A 15,730-nucleotide genomic window follows, 5' to 3' on the forward strand; every position below is an offset into this window, starting at 1 on the left:
TAATGGGGTAGCATGGCTGTCTGTCATTTAAAGTTGAGCCATCTTAGACAGGACATTTATTCCCTCCACTCAATGTTAATAAATCATGATATCTTTTTTATTCCTGAGAAGGGCACAAGAGAAATCTGTATTACTAATAGTAAAATGAAAATGAAATGAAAATCGTTTATTGTCACAAGTGAGCTTCAATGAAGTTACTGTGAAAAGCCCTTAGTGTTAATGCTTTTTATTCATTTACAGGATGTGGGCTCGCTGGTTGGGCCAGCATTTATTGCCCATCCCTAGTTGCCCTTCAGAAGGTGGTGGGCAGTTCCCTTCTTGAACCACTGCAGACCCTGAAGTGTAGGTACACCTACTGTGCATTTAGGGAGGGAGTTCCAGGATTTTGCCCTAGCGACAGTGAAAGCACCCCAATATATTTCCAAGCCAAAGAGAAAATGCTGGAAAATCTCAGCAGGTCTGGCAGCACCTGTCAGGGAGAGAAAAGAGCTAATGCTAAAAGTAATGACCCTTTGTCAAAGATGTATTTGTAAGTCTGGGTGCTGAGTCACTTGGAGCGGAACCTCCAGGTAGTGAGGTTCCCCGGTATCTGCTGCTCCTGTCCTTCCTGATGGTAGTGGCCTTGTGTTTGGAAGGTGCTATCGAAGGAACCTTGCATCTTGTAGATGGTGCATACTACTCCTACTGTTCGTCGGGGGTGAAGGGTTTGAATGTTTGTCTAATAATGCATTTATAATTATCAGTTAGAAACTTTTGTGTTCCAAATTAAATTTCCATTCTTTCTAACTTTTATTAATTCATTAATTACTTATTCTTTAATTGTTTCTCAATTAAAGGAATCAAAGTTGTCTAAATATCTAAACTGGCTAGTTTCCAATAATGCTGGTTCAGTTTTTATTAAAGTGGTTCCTATCAATATTAGCAAAAAAATGCTTAAGAACTTATTAATTTAATTCCATTAAAATGATAGTCATACAAAAACTAGTGATTTTGAAACTACCAACTGGGGCCGTTATAACTAACACACGACTCCAGTTTGGATATTTTAAGTAGCCTTCCACCGGAAACAGGAAGACAAACTGATTGATTATTCATCTATAGCCACCCCAAAAGAGGCATGTTTTGGGCATCTGCAGCCACACTCCCACCCCTTTGTGTGGACATGTCTCTGCCCCTTTCCTTCCATCACTTCAAAATCTTATTCTTCTGTTTTCCCTTCCTCCATCACATGAACAAGTTCAAGGAATATTACTTAACTGTTCCGCTTGTGATAAGCCTCAAGGTACTTTCTCTCATACTTGTCTGTTTGCAATATTCCATTATCTTTTGTGGCTGTGTGGTATCCTAGCATCTTCAAATAGGAGCTGGGAATTCATAGCAGTGTTTAGCACTGATGCTTCACAGCGCCAGGGTCCCAGGTTCGATTCCCAGCTTGGGTCACTGTGCGGAGTCTACACGTTCTCTCTGTGTCTGAAACGAAAGGGAAAATGCTGGAAAATCTCAGCAAGTCTGGCAGCATCTATAGGGAGGAGAAAAGAGCTAACGTTTCGAGTCCGATGACTCTTAGTCAAAGCTTTGACAAAGAGTCATTGGACTCGAAACGTTAGCTCTTTTCCCTCCCTATAGATGCTGTCAGACTTGCTGAGATTTTCCAGCATTTTCCCTTTCGTTTCAGATTCCAGCATCCGCAGTAATTTGCTTTCATCTCTGTGTCTGTGTGGATTTCCTCTGGGTGCTCTGATTTCCTCCCACAAGTCCTGAAAGACGTGCTTGTTAGGTGAATTGGACATTCTGAATTCTCCGTGTACCCGGAAAGGCACTGGAATGTGGCGACTAGGGTTTTTCACAGTAACTTCACTGCAGTGTTAATGTAAGCCTACTTGTGACAGTAAAGATTTTTTTTTAAAATTATTATTGGCCCTCACTCGACCTCCCTCAAGTTAAGAGATATGCAGCAGGATTTACTGAGCAGCCCACCGCATGTTCACGGTGGTGGAAGGCGGCCTGCCATTGGATCTTCTGGTTCTGCTATTGTCAACAGCATTTCCCATTGAATGCACCCCTCACCGCTGGGCAAGCCATAACAGAGGGGGTGCGCTGTCAGCAGGAGCGGAAGATCCCGTTGTCCCACGCACATGAACAGCCAGAAAGTCTCATCCGAAGTTTTGAGACAAAGCACTGTCATTATGGCAGCATGGTAGCATAGTGGTTTGCACAACTGCTTCACAGCTCCAGGGTCCCAGGTTCGATTCCCGGCTTGGGTCACTGTGCAGAGTCTGCACGTTCTCCCCCTGTGTGCGTGGGTTTCCTCTGGGTGCTCCGGTTTCTTCCCACAGTCCACAGATGTGCAGGTTAGGTGGATTGGTCCTGTTAAATTGCCCTTCATCTCCAAAATTGCCCTTCATCTCCAAAATTGCCCTTCATCTCCAAAATTGCCCTTCATCTCCAAAATTGCCCTTCATCTCCAAAATTGCCCTTCATCTCCAAAATTGCCCTTCATCTCCAAAATTGCCCTTCATCTCCAAAATTGCCCTTCATCTCCAAAATTGCCCTTCATCTCCAAAATTGCCCTTCATCTCCAAAATTGCCCTTAGTGTTGGGTCGGGTTACTGGGTTATGGGAGTAGGGTGGAGGTGTGGGTTTGGGTGTGGTGCTCTTTCCAAGAGCCGGTGCAGACTCGATGGGCCAAATGGCCTTCTTCTGCACTGTAAATTCTATGATAAAATTAAGACAACAGGCGCAATTAGCTAAAAACTAATGGGCTAATTCTTATTTCAATACTGACAAGTTATAGACCAACTGGCTATTTTCCAACAATTCACGAAGGTGGGCTTTCAACTTTTTTTAAAGTATAAAAAGAGAGGGTCTTGAGAAGCCATTCTATTCTGGTAGAGAGAAATGTTGAGAGTGGGAAAGAGATGGAGAGAAAGATGTTATGAGAAAGATGTGGGTGGAGAGAGGTTGAGAGAGCAATGCTACAGAGAGGTGTTAAGAGCTGTTGATGTTACATGTTTATGGAGCGGTCAGTTCACATCCTGGTCTGAGAAGGGTGAGGAGTTAACTGTTCAATTAAAATTTCATTTCCACCAGCAGGAGAAACTACAACCCGAGGGCACAGACTCAAGAGTGAAAGAACGATCCTTTAAAACATAAATAAGGTGGAATTTCTTCAGCCAGAAGGTGCTGTGGAACTCATTGCTGCAGAAGGCTGTGGAGTCACGGAGTGTCTTTAAGGCAGAGATAGATAGGTTCTTGATAAATATGGGGATTAGGGTTATGGGCAGAAGGCAGGAGAATGTGGATAAGAAACATGTCAGCCATGATTGAATGGCAGAGCAGACCCGATGGGCCAAATGGCCTAATTCTGCTCCTACGTCTTATGGAGGAGGTAGGGGAGGAGTCATTGAAGAGAGTTTTAAAAAGAGACAGTTTGCAGTTAAGTAGAAAAGCCATAGGTTATCATGTAGCAGCACAGTGGTAAGCACTGCTGCCTCACAGCACCAGGGATTTGGGTTCAATTCCAGCCTTAGGTCAATGTGTGTGGAGTTTGCACACCGTCTCTTTGCATCGTCGCGCGTTTCCTCCTAATGCTCCAGTTTCCTCCCACAATGCAAAGATGTGCAGGTTAGGTGGATTAGCCATGCCAAATTGCTCCCTTTGTGTCCAAAAGGTTAGGCGGGGTTATTGGGCTATGGGGATAGGGTGGGTGCGTAAGCCTTGGTAGAGTGCTCCGAGAGGGTCGATGCAGACTCATGGGTCGAATGGCCCTCTTCTGCATTGTAGTGATTTTATTCTATCTTCATATTCCAGTTTGATCCAGAATAGTGAATGAGCAAGACCTGCTTTTATGTGGTCCAGTCAGATCAGGCGGTGAATGACTAAACCAGTTAGAGAAGAAAAAAAAGTGGTCAGTCAAACAAGTAAACTTGGTGATCAAATGCAATTTAACTTTTTGATCTTTTAACTAAATGAAACAAATCGTTCAAAATTTGCTGGTCAAAATAGATGTACAACAACCATGCAATGTCAGTTTGCAGGCGGCACGGTGGTGCAGTGGTTAGCACTGTTGCCTCACAGCACTGAGGTCCCAGGTTCGATCCCGGCCCCGGGTCACTGTCCAAATGGAGTTTGCACATTCTCCCAGCGTCTGCGTGGGTTTCACCCCGACAACCCAGATGTGCAGGTTAGGTGGATTGACCATGTTAAATTACCCCTTAATTGGAAAAAACTTATTGGGCACTTTAAAAAATTTTTTTTTTTTTTTTTTTAAACCATGCAATGTCAGATTACCATTTTGTGTACCTGCAGTACCCAATGCTAAAAGTAAACCATCAACAAGTAAATAAACAGCACAAGAAATTTTAATCGAATCCAGATATACGAGGACATTACTATAGAGGTTGGGGAAATCTTGTAATTTAGTGAGAGTGCTTCTGAAAAAGGGAAATCAAAATGATATCTTCTATTCTGCTAATTCCAATGGGGGAATGTTGTATTCAGGCCTCACCAACAAGGTCCATCAAACAGCACATTGATATCCAGGTTTGGGCAATGAATTTAAAAACCCAGTAAATCTGGCCAAGTGGAATAGTGGCTTGGCACACCAAACCGTACGGAATCTATCAGCTTGATCTTTCCACATTGGCCTGGGTTCAGATGCCCGCTATCAAAATGCGTGATTCCCAGTCAAACTACTTCTTGACTTCTTTATCACGGATGTTGACACATAAAATGATTTACCGTTCCAAAGGCATTTCAACCCATCGTGTCTGTGGTGGCTGCAAAAACAGGTATCCAATGTAATCCCACCTTCTAGCTCTTGGTCTGTAGCTTTGAAGATCACAGCGCTCCATGTACATACTTGCAAGTTTTTTTTAAAATATATAAATGCGATGAGGACAACGGCATCAACCACCCTTCCAGGCAGTGACTTCCAGACTACACCACCCTCTGGGAGAAAATATTACTCCTCACATTCCCTCGAATCCTTTTGTCAGTCCCCTTAAGTCTATGTTCCTCGGTTATTGACCACTCTTGCTAACATAAATAAGTCCTTCTTATGCACTCTAGCTTGGCATTTTATACACCTCAATCAACCACTGCTCCAAAGAAAACATACACAGCCTATCAAATCTTTCCTCATAGCCAAAATCCTCCATTCCTGGCAACATGCTCATAAAATCTCTTCTGTAGCCTTTTTAGCATGATCACATCCTATTGAAAATCCAATAGGACTAACACAGTATTCCAGTTGCGGTACAACTAGTGTATCTTTATACAGTACAAACATAACCTCTGCTTTTATACCCTAAGCCTCGTCCAGCAAAGTAAAGAATCCTGTCTGCTTTCTTGACCACCTGATCGCTCTGCCCGGTTACCTTTTTCAATCTATCAGTATAGATAGATTGGTCCCTCTATTCCTCTGCATTTTTCAGAATCCTACCATTTATTGCACATTCCCCTGCTGTGTTTATTGTCTCCAATTGCATTACTTCATACTTCTCGGAAATGAATTCCATTTGCCATTTTGCTCCCCACCTGACCAGTTGATTTATATCTTCCTGCAGTCCACAGCGTTCTTTTGCACAGTCAACCAGACAGCCAGTTTTTGTAATGTATCCAAACTTCATATTAATAAAGACCCCTTACATTGAAATCCAAATTATTGGTATATATTATTGGTCATGGCGCTCAGTCCTAGATCCCTTGGAACCACACAGTAATCAGCCTTTCGGCCACAAAATACTCATCAACTATTACCCTTTCCTTCCTGCCACTGAGCCAATTTTAGATCCAGTTTGCCACTCTTTCTTGCATCTCATGAGCTTTTACTTTTCTGACCAGTGTGCCTTGTGGAGCCTCGTCAAAAAACCTTTTTTGAATCCAACATGTTACCGTCATAACCCTCCTTGTTACTCTGCTGACTGCCCTTGATTAATCAGTGCCTCGCTAACTGTCAATTTGTACCATATTCCAGAATGTTTCCAATAATTTGTCCACCATCAAGGTTAGGCTTACAGGCCTGTAATTACTCATACTGCCCCTTTCTCAAAACACTATGGTGTTCACAGTCCACTTCTTGCTTCTCCACGTCAAATTACCTTTTTGGTCGCTAATGGATCCTAGTCTTTCCCTAGTTATTTTCTTGTTCTTTATGCATTTATGAAACATCGCCAGAGTGGCTACCAACAGTTTGGAAACTTAAAATTCAACAATGACAGTTCCATTGTTGCTTTGCACAGGAACTTTGTCAGAAGACCAAACTTTTGAGCATGGGAGCAAAAACCTACTTAACTGTGAAAATACTTTCACAGCCACATTAATGCTTCCCTTCAACAACTCTGAATAAATATTAAAGCAAAATCTCTGAAGGTTTCACTGAAACTTTATCTCAATATGTTTTGAATACTGCAAGCTAAATTAAGATTTTGCCTTTTGAGCAAATGCTTGCGCAACTTTCACATCAAAAAAATCTAACGATCATATAGGAATTGCTATGGATCCAGTCATGACAGCAGCTAAAGGACAGTAACAATAATTACTGACTTACCAGTTTAATTGCCACATATTCATTTGTGTACAAGTTTTTACCTTGAAGAAAAAAAAGACAGACAATTAGACTCCTTTAACATTTCCATGATTCATTAGTGCAATAATTTGAACAAAATTATTTTGCCAATCAAAACTTTTACATTCTTAATTGATGCTACTAAATAACTACAACCATTTAAAAATGATACCAACAAAATAATTCCAAATTAGTACATTGTGTAATTTGTTAGGAAATCCAATAAGTTGTGTGAATTAGTTCTGCAAAGCTATTTATCCAGTACAGCCACATAGAAAAGATGGTGGGGGGGGGGGGGGGGGGGGGGGGGGGTAAGTCAGACACCAGAGCCTGCAGTGAGACCCAAAGTAAAATGAAAATTTAACCTCTGTTGTTCCCTCAGGTGGTTCTGCACACGAGAAAGAAACTGCATAATGAATGTTTCAAGTATAATCTCTTTCTCACTGCAGTCAGACAAAAATAGAAAGCAGGCTCCCGAGTAATCAAGAAATAATATGATAATAGTTTATTGTCACAAGTAGGCTTCAATGAAGTTGCTGTGAAAAGCCTCTAGTTGCCACATTCCAGCGCCTATTCGGGGAGGCTAGTACGGGAATTGAACCAACGCTGCTGGTCTTGATCTGTATTACAAGCCACCTGTCTTAGCCCACTGTGCTAAACTGACCTGTTAAAGAAGCAGAGTTGGGGAAGAAACAGAGAAAATGGGTGAAATTCTCAGCTTGGGAGACTATGTTCTCCCATCGGAGCTGAATTGCACCAGCTGAATTGTGATCTCAGATCAAGAAGCGATTCCTAATTCTTCCATGCACATTTATGCATGGCGAGGAATTCCATAGGGAGTCCAACTATCGCGTCTCCATCAACCACTTTAAACAGAGTGAACATAGAACATACAGTGCAGAAGGAGGCCATTCAGCCCATCAAGTCGGCACCGACCCACGTAAGCTCTCACTTCCACCCTATGCCCGTAACCCAATAAACCCTCCTAACCTTTTGGACAGTCTAAAGATGTGTAGGTTAGGTAGATTGTCCATGATAAATTAATGGGTAATTTATCATGGACAATCTACCTAACCTACACATCTTTAGACTGTGGGAGGAAACCGGAGCACAGGGAGGAAACCCACACAGACAGGGGGAGAACGTGTAGACTCCGCACAGACAGTGACCCAGTGGGAAATTAAACCTGGGACCGTAGCGCTGTGAAGCCACAGTACTAGTCACTTGTGAAGTGCTTTCAAATGATTTCCCTGGTGCGTGAATGATTTTTAAATGGTCAGCACCAAGTTGATGTTTGCAAACATTGAGGTTAGAGCACTTCAGAATTACTCAACCGTGAAGGAAGATGAATGAGGCAAAGCTGACAGCTATGAGCTATGCGTGCGTGAAAGCTGTCAATCACAGCCTAGTAGGAAAATGAATGAATAATAATAAATAATCTTTTATTGTCACAAGTATGAAGCTACTGTGAAAAGCCCCTAGTCGGCACATTCCGGCGCCTGTTTGGGTAAGCTGGTGCGGGAATTGAACCTGCGCGGCTGGCCTTTTTCTGCATTAAAAACTAGCTGTCTAGCCCACTAAGCTAAACCAGCCAGCAAAAGAATCTGAGGAGTTTAAACACAGCTAACATGTTTTTCTTTCCAGGTGGTGCTTCCTGTGTGAGTCAGCAGGTGTATTATCCAGGTGAGTGTTACAGCAGTAATTTCTTTCACTGCCAGTGTCTGGATTGCTCTCTAGCTTCCAGACAGGGGTCTTGTTTCTTTTGGGGGGATCCCGAGGATGGACCTTGGGGTCAACTCCCTCAAGGGATTATGTCCCGGGCCCACCATATAAGGGCAATGTCTGTCCATACCTCTAGTAATGCTCACCCACGTGATTCCCAGCCCAGAGGAGCAGAGAATCACGTGGGTCTGAAGAATATGGTGCCTGGCCCGTTAAATGGATGCAAATGGGTCATTAAGACCCATTTGTATCCTCCCTCTGGCATACGGGCGCGAACCTCAATACCAAAGTCAGTCGGGACCCGGAGCACGAGAAATAGATCAGCGCTTTTCTCCCCGACACTGGATTAGCTGCCTAACCAGGAACACCATGACCGGCGGCATGAGGCAGAGAATTTAGCCGTCAGGCAAGGAAGAAAATGCTCACAGAATCGTAACAGAGGAGGCGGCCAATCAGCCATAGTGTCTGCACTGGTTTTCTGAATGAGAAATTTACTTTCTGGATAGTCACAAGGATCTTACAGCAAAGATGTCCTTTGGCCCAGTGTGTCTCCACCGGTCATCAAACACCTATCTAGTCTAATCCTATTTTCCAGCACTTGAGCCTTACCCTTGTTCACTAGTTTCAAGAAAAACGTGCAAGGCTGTAGAAAAAAGGTAGGGAGTGGGACTAGCTGAATAACTTCAAGACCCTACACAGGCACGAGGTGCCAAATGGTCTCCTCTGTGCTGCTACCACTCAACGTTCTTTTGGTCAGGCCGTGACAACACGGGGTCTACATAGCGGCACGCAGGGCAACAAACATTGGAGCACAGGGAGGAGAGATATACAAGTCAGTGGGTTCCGTGGGGGGAGGGGGGGGGGGGGGGGGGGGGGGAGAAGAGAAGAAAAAAAAGGCAGACAGAGTGGGATTGGGGCAGGGGGAAGAGACAGACAGACAGACACAGAAAGGGAAAGCAGGCAAAAGACTGAAAGAAACTTAGAAAGGAGTGAAAAAGGAGAAACACTTTTTAGAAAAATACTTTAAAAACCATGGGTGATCAATTAGTATTTTTTTTTAAACCTACACTCCTACAATCAACTTTTGCATCAATCTGTGAATCCCCAAGTCCTATCTGTCCAACACCCCTGATCTCATGACCTATAGCTCGCAGAGTAAGCAATGCCTCAATATTAAAACTTTTTAGAAAGAGATGCAGAATACTGTGGATGCTTGAAACCTGAAATAAAAACAGAAAATGTTGTTAAGTGGTCAGCATGTCAGGCAGCAACTGTAGAGAGAGAACAGTTATCATTTCCAGTTTATGACCTTGAATCAGAACAGGGGAGCGTTAGAGATGTCGGAGGTTTCGAGCAAGGGGGTGAGCAGAACAAGAACAATAGGAACATGTGTGATATGGTGATGGACAGGAGATTGAATGACATGCTTTACATGGCCAATGAATGGCAAAGGGGCAAGAAAACAAACAAAGGACAAAATAATGTGCTGCTGTCAGAAAACGCAAGACAAAAAGTGAAACAAGAAACGGAAACAAAATAGGACAGAGATTATAGTCCGAAATAGCTGAAGTTAATGTCACAAAAATTGTAAAGTGCCGAACTGAAGGACAAGGTGCTGTTCCTCAAGCTTTACTTGAACAGTGCAGTTGGCAGAGGACAGAGATGGTCCGTGCCACAGAAAGATGGAGAATTAAAATGAAAGGCCACCAGGAGCGTGATTGTGGACTAGACAAGAGGTGTTCCACAAAGCTGTGACAATAATCTGCGTTTGATCTCCCCAGCATAGAAGAGACCAGATTGTGAGGCTCAAAGGGCCGAATGGGCTCCTCCTGCTCCTATTTTCTAATACAGTAGTCTAGATTAGATTTACGTAAATCTCTGCACCAACGAGGGGGAATGTTTGAGCCTTAGACAGCGTGAGAGGCAAAAAGAACAGGTGTTACATCTCCTGCATTTGTGTGGGAAGGATACAGTTTTGTGGTCGAATGAGGATTGAACCAGATGGGGCAGCACGGTGGCGCAGTGGTTAGCATTGCTGCCTCACAGCACCGAGTTCCCAGGTTCGATCCTGGGTCACTGTCTGTGTGGAGTTTGCACATTCTCCACGTGTCTGTGTGGGTTTCACCCCCACAACCCAAAGATGTGCAGGCTAGGTGGAGGAGCCATGCTATATTGCTCCTTAATTGGAAAAAATGAATTGGGTACTCTTTTTTTAAAAACGGATTGAACCGGGTTATCATGGAGGAAACAGTTCCTTTGGAAAGATGAATGTGGCTGGACCTTCAGCAGCCAAACATCCGAAATTCTGCAATCCCTCCTTAAATATCTCTGCTGCTCTCCGCTTTATGGTGAACCTCTTTAACCGAGTTTTGACCAACCACCCAAATGTCACCTTTGTGGCCTTGTGTCAAATTCTGTTTTATAGCATGCCTGAGAAGCACCTTAGAATTTTATTACATTAAAGGCACTGTATAGTTACAAGTTGTTGTTGCTTTAACAAGCAAGCTGCTCTATAACTCATTACATCAGACAAAAATCAATAAGTGTACTGCAAGAAAAATGGAGCTGTTGTTTTAATGAATAATATTGTGATGGGACAGTGATACCTCAACCAAAAGCACAAAGCAAGCACCTAATGGAGCTACAAGGAAAGCCGACAAATATCCAAAATGGATATTTGAGAGAGAGTGGAAATCCAGGAGGGGAAAGGCAATTTTAAAATAGATCTGCCAGTATTATATGTAAAATATATCAACCTTCAAGGAGAAAAAGCTAAAATCTAAAAAGGGAAAAGACAGCGGAGAATCATTCCTGCGAGGTGAGAGAGCTTTGAGCACCAGAATAGTGTAGATGGGCTTTAGAGTGCTGTAATGTTCTATATTAACTTTAGCAAATATAGCATGAAACGTGTCACCAAACTCACACTGTTCAAGCTCAAAATCTCACAAGTTAAGATGACACATCAGGGAGCGCGAGATGCTTTCCAGGAGGGAGTGGACTGAAAGAGCAATCACACCGAACGAAGACGAGGAGTCAGCAGTGGCAGAGGAACGTTGGACAGCTACTGGCACAGTCAGGAAAGGGAAGCAGAAAATGTTAAACAGGAGCAGAAGGAACTTTGCTCTCGAGAACATTTAAAGTTCCAGCTTCCTATGGGGATAAAGATGATTCTGGGCAGGACCATCACACAAATATCAAAATACCAACAAAAATCAAGGGAAGAATAGAATAATAACAATTAGAAATTCAGCAGCAAAAGGTTCAGCAGTTAGAGGGGATAATTCGACATGTTAATGTTGTATCAGTGCAGGTTAAATGAGCAAGCAACAAGGTGGAAGATGTATAATAGGGAGCAGTGTGAGATCATTCAAAAACAGAAAACACTGGACAATCTCAGCAGGTCTCACAGCATCGGTGGAGAGAAAAGGGAACTCACGTTTCGAGTACGGATAACTCTTTGTCAAAGCTGGGGTTTTGTTTGAGAGGTTATTCGCTTTGGTCGCAAGGAAAAGCAGATTTTTCTTTTTAAATGGCTTGACAGATGTTCAGCGGGGCTTAGGTGCAACTTATACAAGGAACACATGTTAATGTGCAGCTGGAGCAAACTGCAAGTTGGCCTTCATTACAAGAATAACGGAGTGCAGCAAACAAAACAAAGAAATCTTGCTGCAAATGTGCAGGACTCAGCTGAGACCACACCGGGAACACAGATTTTGGTCTCCATATTTAAGCGAACATTCACTAGATTGGTAAGATTCTAAAATGACATGACAGGGGAGACACAGTGGACGCAAGTGCTCATTTCCCTTGGCTTTGAGAATCTAGATGGGTACAGTTTCTAGATAGGGGGCCAATTATTATTTCGGACTGAGCGGAGGGGAAATTATTTCACTCAATTGTCTGTGAATCTTTGGAATTCTGTACCCCAGAAGGTTGTGGATGCTCCATTGAGGAATATATTTAAGGCGGAGATAGATTTCTGGTCGCTCAGGGAGGTGGGAAGTGGTCGGGAAAGTGGCATTGGCGCTGAAAATCAGCCATGATCATATTGCATGGTATGATGTGCCATATGGGCCAGCCCTGCTCCTATTTCCTACACTCTTATGTCAACATTTTGCAGTTTAGGCTGACTGCCCCAGATGTTCTATCACCTCAAGCTCTGGTAAGGAACATATTATATTAACTGGTAATGGTTTTGCATGAGGAGGGAATGAAGCCACTCAGATTCAGGTGGGAACAAACAATGTCAGTAAAAAGGCCACAAGTTGTACATGATGAATTTAGGAAATTCAGTAACAAGTTCAGTCATGGGTATTACTGAGTGATTGTGTCTTTATTAATTCTCTAGCCATGTGCTAGCAAGAAAATGGTAGATTCTGGAACCAGTGCATGATGTCAGGAATAGAGACTCTTCGTCAGAAAGTGGATTTAGTTCTGATAATAATGGAACGCAAGGATAGTATATACCTGAACAGGATAATATAAAATATTTGTTTCAAATGCTGGACTTTAAGACAATCATGTTTCTAAATGTCTCCTTTAACGGTGAGTGAAACCGAAACTCACCAACGATCAAGTGACAGATTTCACACAGAATAAGGGCCAGCTACTTTTGGAGACAGGCATAGAGACACAAGCAGGGAGGAAATTGGGAAAATTGGATCGGTTCATTTTGAAGGAAGAAAGGACAAAATCAAAATCCATTTAGAAATAAAGATGTTGATTGGGTGCAGAGTTAAACCACAAGACCATAAGATATAGGAGCAGAATTAGGCCACTCGGCCCATTGAGTCTGCTCCGCCATTCAATCATGGCTGATATTTTTCTCATCCCCATTCTCCTGCCTTCTCCCCATAACACCTCATCCCCTTATTGATCAAGAACCCATCTATCTCAGTTTTAAAGACACTCAGTGATTTGGCCTCCACAGCCTTCTGCAGCAAAGAGTTCCACAGATTCACCACCCTCTGGCTGAAGAAATTCCTCCTCATCTGTTTTAAAGGATCGTTCCTTTAGTCTGAGATGGTGTCCTCTGGTTCTAGTTTTAGAGTTGTCAAGAGTATGTAGTTTTCCAGTGTCACAGAAGTGCATGCTTCTTCCGCGCTTTTGCTTTTTCCTCATTTCCCACTAAAGTTTAAGTTTGGCAAGATGGCAGGGGAAACATGCCAATTCCTTGGCATGGGATAGTTTTCAGCTAATGAAACTGCAGCAACGAGTGGGCTATAAACAGGGAGACTGCATCATAGCCAAAACCTTTCTGCCCAACTCCACTGCCATTAACCAAAGAGAGCACAAATAAAATGCGGGTGCTTTTCAAAATTAAGTTTAACTTGTAAACATTTCACATGCATTGGTTTCACTTTATTCATATGTGCATCATTCATTGTTGAGACGAGATTAGACAGAGAGCTTAATACACTGACACGCTAAATGGTTGACATGCGTTGATGGTTACAGGGGAGGTTTTTTTTAAATAAGTTTTTTTTTCCAATTAAGGGGCAACTTAGCGTGGCCAATCCACTTACCCTGCACATCTTTGGGTTGTGGGGGCGAAACCCACGCAAACACGGGGAGAATGTGCAAACTCCACACGGACAGTGACCCAGAGCCGGGAGCGAACCTGGGACCTCGATGCCATGAGGCAGCAATGCTAACCACCGCGCTGCCCTTAGTTACAGAGGAGTTGGGGCATTTCCTTTTATTCTGGAAGAAACAATGTTGTGTTTTGTTCACTTTATTGAATGTTCACACCAGTATCCAGTGTTGAACTCGCCACCACGTGGGACATGGCTGAACTTGCTGCCTCAGCCATTCTATGCATTTTAAAGCACTGTGTCCATGAGCACTCTCGGGGGTTAATCGAAATGCTAACTTTTCACTCAACGTCCTGTAAGGACTCTGCCAGCCAACACCCAAATTGGACCCACATTCAAACAGTACCGACTCCACTCCTTTAACCCTTAATTTTCTTACCTGGATTCATTGTCCTTACCTGCCCTCCTCTCACCCCACTCAGGACACTAGATCTTCCCCACTTCACTCCTCCATACCCCTGACCGCACTCCACACACCACCCACCCATCAGGGACTCACCCTTGCAGGTCTTGAGCCTCCATGCCAAGTTGCCATTCTCCTGCTCTCCTCCCTTGCGTTAAGCGAAGAAAACCACTGACCTAACACACAGCTGCTGCACACCACCCAAACAAATGTGAACTGGGTGCTACACCCTGCCAGACTTCAGTTTCTTTCTGCAGCTAATTATTCCTGGAAGAGGTCACTCGCCTGTCGCCAGGGACGATAGCTTGAGGAGCATTACACCACATCAAGCACAGCCACACTCGGGCACACCGATGGCAATGTAGGATGGTCAATCCACCTCACCTGCACACCTTCAGGCTGTGGGAGGAAACTGGAGCACCCGGAGGAAACCCACACAGACAAGGGGAGAACATACAGACAGACCCCAGGCCAGAATCTAACCTGGGTCCCTGGTGCTGAGAGGCAGCAGTGTTAACCACTGGGCCACTTCCCTGATAGAAGAGAAGAATAAAATCAACTAGACTACCTATAAACAAGGGGTAAAATAATACAAGAGGAATAAAATAATTAAAATGTTGCTATTATAATGCACTTGTGGGAAATATAAAGTAGGGAGCGGAAGTAAATCCTTTTTAATTTAATAATAATCTTTATTGTCACAAGTAGGCTTACGTTAACCCTGCAATGAAGTTACTGTGAAAATCCCTTAGTTGTCACACTTGTTGGGTTACGGGTATAGGGTGGATACGTGGGTTTGAGTAGGGTGATCATGGCTCGGCACAACATTGAGAGCCGAAGGGCCTGTTCTGTTCTGTGCTGTTCTAAACCGGAGCACTCGGAGGAATGTGCAGACTCAGCACACAGTGATGCAAGCTGGGAATCGAACCTGGGACCCTGGCGCTGTGAAGCAACAGTGCTAACCACTTACCGTGCAGGAGAATCTAAAATTAATAATATTAACAGACAAAATTGGATAACAATGGAAAAATATATTAGGATAGATTATATTTGAGCGATACAAAGGTTGGAAAGGAGATGGCAATCCTGCTGCAGAGTGTTTATGACAAGCAAGGGGACACAGTCAATATTGGTGGACAACAAAGTTTGTTGTATTCATAGATGTGCACAATAGACTTCTAAATTGTGGGTAGAAAATCTGCTCACGGAAGCTGCAATTAATACTGAAATGAAGTTACTGTGAAAATCCCCGAGTCTCCACACACCGACACCTGTTCAGGTACACTGAGGGAGAATCATAATGTCCAATTCACTTAACAAGCATAACTTTCAGGACTTGTGGGATGAAACCAGAGCGCCCAGAGGAAACCCACGCTGACACGGGGAGAACGTGCAGACTCTGCACAGACAGTGAATGAAGCGGGAATCGAAGCCAGCACCCTA

At 43.5% G+C, this 15,730-nt stretch overlaps 1 protein-coding gene across 12 annotated transcripts in view; it reads right to left on the reverse strand.

The window, feature by feature from the left end:
* LOC119970415 (casein kinase I) overlaps positions 1 to 15,730 on the reverse strand; it is a 332,753-nt gene that overhangs the window by 206,357 nt on the left and 110,666 nt on the right. For all 12 annotated transcript variants that reach the window (XM_038804994.1, XM_038805003.1, XM_038804997.1 and 9 more), the window contains one exon: positions 6,551 to 6,591. In XM_038804994.1, coding sequence (XP_038660922.1) covers positions 6,551 to 6,591 — 41 coding nt within the window. The remainder of the gene's footprint in view (positions 1 to 6,550; positions 6,592 to 15,730) is intronic.

The sequence above is a fragment of the Scyliorhinus canicula genome, chromosome 8, assembly GCF_902713615.1.
Source record: "Scyliorhinus canicula chromosome 8, sScyCan1.1, whole genome shotgun sequence".
Lineage (NCBI taxonomy): Eukaryota > Metazoa > Chordata > Chondrichthyes > Carcharhiniformes > Scyliorhinidae > Scyliorhinus > Scyliorhinus canicula.